Here is a 10391-nt window from a genome sequence, read left to right on the forward strand (position 1 = left end):
GTTAATTTGCAGATTACCCTTTTATTAGATAGGAGGATAACAGGTTCCCTGGCAGGTGTTCTCAGTGATTAGAGCATCAGCTTGTGCATTGAAGGGTCTAGGGTCTGATTCCGGGTCAGGGGCACATACTTGGTTGCAGATATGATCCCCGGCCCTGTCAGGACACATGCTAGAGGCAAACAATCAACGTGTCTCTCACACATTGTTTCTCCACCCTCCCCCACTTCTATTCTCTCTAAAAAAAAAAAAAAAAAAAAAAAATCAATGAAATAATATCCTCTGGTGAGGATTAAAACAACAAAAATAGGTGGCTTCTTGCTGGAGATGCCTGGATAGCTTTGTTTCTCTCTCAAGCGGTAACAAAGGTGCTTGGCAGTTCAGTAGCTGAGGAAGGTAGAAGGAAAGCTGGCTTTATATATACAACCCATCTTTCTCTATGGTGGCAAATGATGCCTCCTCTCCAGACAAAAGCCTAATCACAGGTCCTAATAGACTAGACCTCTGTAGCTAATCAGAAAGACCTATACCCAGGAGTCCAAGCGTCACCACTAAGCTTCTCAAATGGACACTCTTGGGTCTTGGATAAGGGCACAGATCTCAATATGTCTAGGTTTAAGTAAGGTATGGGAAAGAAGAGGCAGGGAGAACAGGGTTGGAGCAGGAAAGGCCATAACTTCACTTTATTTGTATTTCCTCCCACACAAAACCATCAAAACAGAAAGAGAGATGATCAGGGAAAGGGCTGAAAATGTGTTCAATCTGCACATTCTCAGGGCTGTTCCAGGGAGTGCTTGAGGCTGAGTGCCTGTTAAGAGTAGCTTCAGATCTAGCACTAATTCCTCATGCCTTGGCCTGAAGTCTTCACAGATTGGTGGCTTGAGCCTTGTAATTAATTCTCCTTTGCCCACCTTGATTGTAAGGCAGGAAAACAGAGTGAAGTGCTCCTCTCTGATGGGCAAGGGGAATCCCAGCCCACAGATGTAGTGCACCTTCTGTGCTATCGGAGCAGAAGCTGAAGCCGCTTCCGGACATTTGCAGGCTTGGCTAGAGACCAATGGTGTATGAGCGGCCTGTGGGGTTGTGAATAGCAGAACAGACTGGTGCGGTCACAGCCCACTCATACCACACCTTCTTGGAATTGCTGCATCGCCAGAAACGCACACAGATGGTTTGGCCTTCACGTACTGTAATGGGCTGCTGTAAGAAGAAAGATGAAATTTTAGGGTGGAGCTAATGAATTTTATGTGGCAATGTATTGAGCTAGGTATGGAGATAAAATGATAAAACATGACATCCCAACCCTCATGAAATTTATTTGAAATCTATCAGAACAAATAATCAGAACTGAAAAGCCAGACATTAAGCAAATAATCTAAAATGTGATCAGTGTGTGAACATGCACAGGGGGAACGCTAACTTAGGCTAGGAGGTCAGAAAGTTATGACAATAAGAATGTTCAAGGAAGCCTAGAAAATAAGTTAGCTGGGTGAAGAAGCAAGCAAATAATTTTACAGGCAAAGGAGAAAGGTCTGAAAGCCTGAGGCAGGAAAGATGGTGTACCAGAGGAACCAAAAGCCATTCCACTGGACTGAAGCAATGTAATCAAGGGGACAGTAGCTAGAAAGACAGGCTAAAAACAAATCAACCAAGGCTTACAAGTAATGCTCAGGATTTTGACTGTTACCCTAAGGACAGTGGGAAGGGTTTTAAGCAGGAGAGAGATACAATCAGATTTGAGTTTTTAAAAGGTGATTCTTACTCAAGGTAAAAAATAGAAGAGCAGCTGGAGGAGACGTGGGGAAGCCAGGGAGAAGGCCACTACAGATATGCCAACATCTACAACTGGGATCCAAGCACATGAGAGCAGGACATGCTCTCTATACCCAACAGCTGAAGTTATTCCTTAACCTATGGAGTTTTAAAGGTGATTCCTACCTTAATGGGAAAGAAGATGGGAAACCATGAGAACATCCCAGGAGAGTGAGTCTCTGGACGGATACCTATGTGGACAAAATAATAAAAAAATTGAGGTTCTCCATAACCGTGCTTTTTGAATAGGTTGAGAAGTTTCTGGATTACTTTGAAACAAGTAATCAAAGATTCCCATTTCTGACTCCTGGGCTCCACGTAATTCTAAATGAAACATGTACATGGGCTGTCCAGGTAGTACATGCTCATACCCCACCATCCAGTGCCCCAAACTCACTGAGAGTGATGTCCTGATAAAGCACAGTCTCAAAGTAGCCTGCAAAGCCATGCAGTACTGTATTCACCTCCACGGGAAACTCCAAGGTACAGTAGCGGTTGTTGTCAATCATAGGATCTGTCGGAAAAGTTGTGTGGGTGACAAAGGGCCAGAAGTCCTAGACAACTTGGTAAAGAGCAAGACCAAGGGAAGCTTAGACAAGGCAGACTCAGACAGCAAGGGAAAAAACTAGGAGGGCGAGCTCTTACGCACCCAGTTAGAGGACAGACACACAGGAACCCACCTCTGTTGGGATGGCTGAAGGTAAAACAGGGCTGGGGCGCAGACAGCTGGTGGAAATTGTGCAGTCGTACCACATAAGGCATCTCAAACTGGGCCTGACCCGAGAGACAGAGGGCAAGAACTGGAGAAAATAGGTCACAGATACCTACTTCCTCAGGGAAAGAAGCTCAAGTCTGAGGAACATGGAAAAGAATGAAAACAAACTTTCAGTTCGACCACTTTCCCACATCCCCAACTCCTCCTCTACCTCACCATCTTCTGGTGCTAATACAGAAAAATAAAGAACTAAAGAGAGGAGTCCTCCAGAAGAGAGTGGGGGTTTTTTACCTCAGGGTCACGGTCCTTTTCCCGACAGGCTCGGACCTCATTGTACAGCTTGGAGGAGGAGATAGGAGCCAGAAAGGAGGTGTACTCCCCAGGGATGCTCACACCGTCATCTGCAGGGCAGGAGGGTTACATTAGTTCCGAAGAGATGGAAATGGTATATCTGTACGAACTGAAAGCTCAAACTCACACATCCAAACAGACCCAGGCAGCTCAATGTGTCACATCCCCAGGCCAACCTGCTCCCAACTCCTGTCACAGGGGATTCCACTTCCAGGTTAATTTACAGAATCACACAAGATTAAAACTGCCCTGGCCGGTTACTCAATGGTTAGAGCATCGGCCTGCAATGAATGGCCACAGGTTTGATTCCTGGTCAAGGGCATGTACCTGGGTTGCAGTTTAATCCCAGGCTCCAATATGGGCACGGCACATGCGGGAGGCAATCAATCGATGCCTCATATCAATATTATTCTCTCTCTCTCTCTCTCTTCCCCCCTGCTCCCTCCCTCCCACCCTCTCTTAAAAAAAAAAAATCAATGGAAAAAACATACTCAGGTGAGAATTAACAAACAAAAACAACAACAAAACCCTGGAAGGAACCTAAGATATCCTAAATGAGTGCTTAACTTTTGTGAGGTCACAAAACTCGAGATCTTGATGAAAACTAAGCCAAAGGTACATATCACAGCAACTCAGGGAATCCACATACCTCAGATTAAGTGTCTCTGCTCTAGTCTACTTCCCTCATTTTATTTTTAAATATGTTTTTATTGATTTTAGAGAGAAAAAAAGGGAGAGAGAGAGAAACATTGATCCCAACCAGGATCAATCCTGCAACCTGGGGATGTGCCCTGACTGGAATCAAACCGGCGACCTTCCAATGCACAGGACAACACTCAACCAACTGAGCCACACCAGACAGAGCTACTACCCTCATTTTATAAATGTGAACATTGAGGTTCAGAGAGATTTCTTCATTTCCTAAGGGCACTGACCCAAGTCCAACCCTCCTCCCCCTAAACTCTGTAACCTCCTCTTAGGTTACTGTCTCACCCAATCCAGCCATTCCCCCACCCCCCATCCCTCCCAGTTGATAATCCAATCCCCTTCCTCAGTACACCCCAGCTTGGAGCACCTTTTAGGAAGTGCTGGGCTCCATCTAGGCACTCAGGTGACAGTTCATTATCAGCAAAGGAGCCCAGAAGCTCACTGACAATGATGTCTGCTTTCTCTGGAGCCACCCATTCCCGCATGTCCGATGACACTACTGTCACCTGGCTTCCCCATTCTTCAAACTGCCAGTTTTCTAGTCTAAAACAGAGATGATACAAGTAAGGACACTGATAAGAAAAACTGACACCGGGGACAAACTTCCCAGCAAAAGGGTTGCTACTCACGTCACCACAGCATTAGGGTTCTTCTCCACGGCATACAGTTTTATCCGCCGGTCAGCCTGCTTGGCTGCCCGCAGGGAAGCGTTCACCAGGGGACCCCTGCCTGCTCCCAGCACCATCAGCACCCTAAGAAAGGGGTAGAGTTAAGCTGACTCAGCATATAGAGAAGTAGGCACACAAATCTCCGGGATCGTGGGGAGGCTACTCACTGAACATTGGTGTCCTTCTCTTCATCTGGCACTCGGTCTAACAGACATTTATAGATGGCCTGGTGGAAAAGGAGAGAAGACCTCATGTCTATAATCCCATCCTCACCTAGGTCATTCCGGACCTGTGCTTGACCCAATCTTGGACCCACACTGTACCTGCTGGTATTGAGAGTATTTGATGGGGTCCTTTTCAAATACTTCATATGTCTGAGATTCGAGATTGTCCATCAGGGGCTGATGAATGAGGGGAAATAGGCAAAATAAGTTAGCCAGTTTCTGAAAAGGATAATGCACCAATTACCAAAACCTTCCCATCATTGTTGCCTGAGCTTTGGCAGGATTTTAGAACACCTACTCTCAAGAGACATTCCCCACCCCACCCCAACCTTCCTCCAGACCTACCTGGAGCGGGGACTGCAGATAGTCTTCATAGCCCTTGGCAAAGAGTTCATAGGCATTGGGGGGAGGGCGGTTCTGGCTTAAGTATTCCAAATACTGGAGGTAGGAGCAGAACTCCTTCTCTGAATGGTGGTTGGTGCCTGTGATGATGAACTGCACCTCCAACTGTGAGAGAAGTCAGACCATCAGACACAGTCCTTACCCAAGATTCTGGGATATTATTATGGCTTATGGCCGGAGTCCTAGCATAAAATAAGTCCCAGAAGTTCTCCAAATACCAACAAAAGCAGCATAATGCTTCAAGGAACTTAGCTTATAAAGCCTTCCTATGCCATATAAGCATCAGCCTGGCTCAAAGAGCCCCATGAATCCTTGCTGTAACTTCTTAAGTGAAACCTTCTGCAAGGTTCTCTTGAGATCTGGTAACTTTTTTAATGTTTCTGGGGCTTCCACTGACATTTGCCTTTTTCCTCTCAAAACCCCCAACTCTGCTGAAATTGTTCTCCAGAAACCACAGAGGAAAGGAGTCAGCCCCACAGGAAAAAGAGCATCACACATATGGGAATAAGGCAAAAGGATTAGCTGGAGAACCATTAGAACCATTCTACCACCCACCTTAAGCAGCCGGAAGATCAGCCTCTGGTGCATCTTAGAAAGAACAGGAAATCCCTTCTTATTGGTCAGGAAAATGCTGGTGGGAAGAACAGCTGCTTTGATGGGCTCCCCAAGCCAACGATCAATGACATGATTAGATGGGAGGTCAGCTCCAATTTCAAGAGCTACACAGGGAAAAGAAAGACCTGTGAACTACTGCAAGACAAGAAGCCTTTTCTTGCTCTTTTGTGTAAGATCTATGTTAGCAAGGAAGCCTTGCCCCGGCCCGATGGGTGTGGCTCAGTGGTTGAGCGTCGACCTATGAACCAGGAGGTTATGGTTCGATTCCCAGTCAGAACACATGCCTAGGTTATGGGCTTGATCCCCTGTGTGGGGCATGCAGGAAGGAGGCAGCCGATTAATGATTATTTCTCATCATTAATGTTTCATCTCTCTCTCCCTTTGTCTCCAAAATCAATAAAAATACATTTAAAAAAAAGGGCAAGGCAGCCTTGGCTGGTTGCTCAGTGGTCAAGAGCGTCAGACTTTAGAATGAAGGGTCGTGGGTTCGATACACTTGGTTGCAGGTTCCCCAGCCCCAATTGGGCGCATGCGGGAGGCATCCAATCGATGTGTCGACGATGTTTCTCTCTCTCTTCCCCACCCGCTTCCTCACTCCCTTCTACACTCTCTAAAAATCAATGGAAAAAATATCCTTGGGTGAGAATTTAAATAAATAAGTAAAATAAAAGCAAGGCACACTGAGGCACAGAAAAATAGCAAAACTTCCCAGCAGCCAAGTCTACATGAAACTCCTGATTCTTATTCCAGGTCAGAAAAGGGATACCTATCCTAGGACCTTCATGAACTTACCCACCGCAATCCTCTTGCTATAGTCACATAAGGTCCGGAAATTGTGCCACCTGTCCAGAGTCAAACACAGAAAAATACCGTCAAATATGGCCCACCATAGCTCAAGGAGACCGTCCTATAGGTTCCATCCTGTACTTCCCTTCACCCTACCCTTTGCCCTGGTACAGCAGCAAAAGGAGACATACCACATCCATGTCTTCTCCTCTCCACTGTACTCCTCTATGTGAGCAGCTGGTGCATTCTCAATTATATCATCTCTCAGGTCCTCTGGTGCCACCAATGGTACTCGCATCCAGAACTGTACATGAACAAGTACCCTACTTAGAATTTGTTGGGTCCAGAAAGCTTCCCTCAATTAAAAGCCCTTAATCCAGACCTCAAGTTAATCCATTTATACGCTTCCCCCAAATTTGTGATTACATGTGCATGTACATGTAGCTTATGTATATTATGTCCTTATGTAAATATCAGCCTCGTCCTATATTTCAACCATAAGTTTCTGGGAATAATTTTATATTCTTTATCAATCTCTGCTCACCACTTTTAGACAGTGGCAAGTAGTACTGACATTTCAGTTCTGCCAAATGTACCCTTTAACGAATGGCTAGGAACAAGAAGGTACATAGCACACTCAGACTATCATAATATGCAGCAGGAAAGGAGGCCCTCAGCCATACCATGGAGGAGTGGTGGCCAGTGTGGATGTGGTTGGTCAAAATTCTGGCCAGGTTTGTGTTATCTTCCTGATTTAGTGGCAGCAAGAAAGCTGGAAGACCTAAATATGCTCCAAAATTCAGCTCCTGTAACATGGCCTGGAATGGAGATCAAGAGGAAAAGGTTAAGCGTTAGCCACCCAAATAGTTTTAATTGCATTATATCAGAGTTACTGAGTTATGGGGGGGGGGGGTAATTATTTTCCCCATCCAGCTTTGTTACAAACCTGATCTTTAGAAAAATCCAGAGAAGTCAAATAATCTTACCGCCTCGGAGTTCCTGCGGATCTTCTCCACTTTTGAGTCTGGACGAATCCATGGGGAAAGCTTTCCCACAATCAGGGTATTCCAGTCTACACTCCCCACCCAAGAAAGACAAAGATTGAATGAGGTTAGGCACTTTACTCATTCAATTTCTAGTTCTTAACAGGGAATAGAGAATAGAGATGAGAGACAAAGACTTTTTCTATCACAGATATGGGATAGCCTGATGCAAATTAGGAAACTAGGGCTTTTAGCAGGTAAGCAAGGAGAAAAAGAATTATCTATATCCTAGGGACTAATCAATATATCTGAGCCAAGAAAGAAGGAGGAGGGCTCTGCTAAAGCAGAAGTTGTTAACTGCCTCTAATAATTAAGGGTAATACGGGATGCTCCCTACCCCTTCCTGACAGCAGTAGGTCTGATCGTGTCTGGGGGCCGGGTCGATTCTTAGCAGGTTCCTGAGTGAATTCCCTCTTGAAACGCGGGTGGAAGACAGGCATGCAGAGGAAATCAAACCTACAACCGTGACAGACCCAGAGTCGTCATGTAAAGAGCAGCAGTGCCCAGAGGTCCAAGCAACTGGATTAGGCTATCGGATTCTGCACAACCCTTTCAGCTGCCACCATCAGTCAACGGACTGCACGGCTGAGTTCAGCCCACCTTGGGGCATTATCACTTCCGCTGCCTTGTGCCTCAATATCTCCACAAAACACAGCCATGGAAAAGATGAGTAAGGGAAAAAGATGAAAACCCACACCAAGTGGATTTTCTACTCCTCTGTCACTGGTTTTCCAGGACTGTCACATCCAGATCCATCCCAGTACTGCCCAGGCCTCCCCCTGAAAGGTTTCTCTCTCCTCTCCCCAGCCCCTTAACACTTCCTCCCACTTCCAGACAGTAATTCCGCTCTTCAGGGCCCTTGGAGGTCTGGACGCCCCCTTTTTAAGTTCGCCTGGCAACTCCCCCGACTTTTGGACTCAGTGACCACACACCCCAGTAAGTTGTTGTTTTTTTAACGCTCCAAGGCCCGAGGCTTCTCTCCCCAAGGTGTGTACTGGTACCCACCCAGCCCCAGCCCATCTTATTCACTCCGACCCCTTCACCCCTGCCTCTCGGGGATGACTAGTCTGCCTCTCTCCGCCCTCGAATCCGGACCCCGCATTCCGCCCGCGGAGGTCCGGGCCCTCACCCCTGCTTGGCCACAGCCCCCAGTGTGTCAGCTATTTCGGGGACGCAGTTCAGGTCCCTGCCGCTGGACACGCGGCTCCCACCGGCAGCTCCAACCGCCATCGCCGCCATCTTTTCCCTCGCCTAGTCCACGCCGGGATTCCTTAATTCTAGCAGCCAATCACAAAGCCGGGAGGGGAAAAAGCCCCCGGAAGGCGGGACGAGTCGCCCTAACAACCAGAGCATCTTCCCTGGCTCCCGTGGCCCTTCCGGCCAATCCGCGGGCTGTACAGTGACGTATTGCGTGGCTCCGAAACATTGACCAATCTCAGGGTCTAGTTCTTGACGAGCTTCAGTCTCCCATGATGCCTCAACCATTCGCAGAACTTCGTTGAGAAACTACACGTCCCATGAAACCCTGCAATCTAAGCTTGAAGTACTGTCGCTGAAAGCACCTCAATTGTCTTAGGGCCAGTGGCGCAATGGATAACGCGTCTGACTACGGATCAGAAGATTCCAGGTTCGACTCCTGGCTGGCTCGGAAAGACAAAGGGTTTATATTGCAACTAAGGAATAAAATTCCTTATTGCACTAAAGTCCCCTTTTCTCTTTTATACTAATATTCCCTCACTATCTTCTCCCTCATTTTCAGGACTTAAATTGGTTGAGTTCTGCGGCCATCTTATGTCAGCTTTTTCCGTTACCTAATTCAAAGTTGGTTCTTGTGTAATTACTTACATCTGAACCTGGGTTAATGGCTGGTGCTCTTAAAATAGGCTTTGTATGGGCCTTAGTGTGTTATGTGTAAATAAATTGTGGCAATTCAGCCACTAGATACTCCAAGTGGTTCTATATCTCAAACACAAAATGTAAATAAACACCTAAACACACATCCAAACACACACAGGAAGATGGAAAAAAGAAATTCATGATGAGCAATTACAGTAGAGAGGAGTCATGAAGAGCCTGGCAGAGGCCTGAGAGAATCTCTACATTTTCTTTTGTCAGTATCTGATAGAGGGATGGGAAAGAAGGAAAGGAAAGAAGAAAGGAAAGACATAGGGAGGAGAAAGGGAATACCTGAAGGCAGGGAGCCCAGAGGTGCTGAGGGCCTGGCAGCGGCGATGGAAAGGAGAACACAAAGCCCTAAGCAGGAGGCAATGACAGAACTTAGGGACCGACTGGCAGAGACACGAGAAAGAGAATTCTAGGGTGATGCGCAGGGTTGTGTGCTCTCTGATAGACCAGAAATGAAAGAAACCGTTCCGGGAGAATCAGGTTATGCCTTTGGAACTGCAGAATTGGACCTCTAGGGGGCGCTGTACAATAATTGGATGAACAGTGACCTGAACCAGACAAAATTTAGAAATCGCCACAAGAGAGGTAGTGAATAAAGCCAAAAGACTGAATGAAATCACCATCGCCCGTGGGGGTCAAAGTCCTGGGAAACAAGGGAAGGGTGTGGGTAGGATAAGCAATAAGGACCCCTGGGTGCAATGTAAATATTCCAAAAGGATAAAAGTCCAAAAGCCCAAGAACTAAGAAGATGCCTATGAAGCCAAAGGGGGTTGGAGATGCTTTTGTTCCATCTTAGTCTTCATTCAGTTCCTGCAGGTATTATTATTATTATTATTATTATTATTATTATACTTTATTCCTTAGAACAGCTTTAGATTTACAGAAAAGTTGAGCAGAAAGTACCCATATGCCACCCTACAGCTTTCTCTAGTTTTTTTTTTCTTTTTCTGTTTTGTTACAGGTTTTAGAGAGAAAGGGAGAGAAATATTAATTTGTTGTCCCACTTATTTATGCATTCACTAGTTGATGTTTGTATGTGCCCTGACTGGGGACCAAACTCACAACCTTGGCATATTGGGATAATGCTCTAACCAACTGAGCTACCCTGCCACTGAAGCTTTCTCTATTATTAACATCTTAACATCGCTATAGTACATTTGTTACA

At 46.1% G+C, this 10391-nt stretch overlaps 1 protein-coding gene and 1 non-coding gene across 2 annotated transcripts; one reads left to right on the forward strand and one right to left on the reverse strand.

The window, feature by feature from the left end:
• Positions 1–652: 652 nt before the first annotated feature.
• PRMT5 (protein arginine methyltransferase 5) lies at positions 653–8683 on the reverse strand. Its single transcript, XM_008158526.3, has 17 exons — positions 8451–8683; positions 7659–7777; positions 7265–7350; positions 6962–7096; positions 6470–6582; positions 6285–6334; positions 5433–5596; positions 4821–4982; positions 4575–4652; positions 4419–4477; positions 4213–4335; positions 3951–4126; positions 2816–2925; positions 2490–2583; positions 2207–2323; positions 1936–2000; positions 653–1197 (listed from the first exon to the last, which is right to left on the reverse strand). The coding sequence occupies exons 1-17, from the start codon at positions 8558–8560 to the stop codon at positions 1045–1047; spliced, it is 1914 nt and encodes a 637-aa protein (XP_008156748.1). The 5' UTR covers positions 8561–8683; the 3' UTR covers positions 653–1044.
• Positions 8684–8896: 213 nt separating this feature from the next.
• TRNAR-ACG (transfer RNA arginine (anticodon ACG)) lies at positions 8897–8969 on the forward strand. Its single transcript has one exon. It is a non-coding gene; the product is annotated as a tRNA-Arg (tRNA).
• Positions 8970–10391: the final 1422 nt, after the last annotated feature.

This window comes from Eptesicus fuscus, chromosome 5 (assembly GCF_027574615.1).
Source record: "Eptesicus fuscus isolate TK198812 chromosome 5, DD_ASM_mEF_20220401, whole genome shotgun sequence".
Taxonomy (NCBI): Eukaryota; Metazoa; Chordata; class Mammalia; order Chiroptera; family Vespertilionidae; genus Eptesicus; species Eptesicus fuscus.

Coding starts and splice junctions, on each gene's coding strand:
- PRMT5 (XM_008158526.3), bottom strand. CDS start 8,560: ATGGCGGCGATGGCGGTTGGAGCTGCCGGTGGGAGCCGCGTGTCCAGC. Junction 6,335..6,469: donor GAGGAGAAGACATGGATGTG/GTATGTCTCCTT, acceptor GACTCTGGACAG/GTGGCACAATTTCCGGACCT. Junction 2,001..2,206: donor TTATCAGGACATCACTCTCA/GTGAGTTTGGGG, acceptor TTGTCCACATAG/GTATCCGTCCAGAGACTCAC.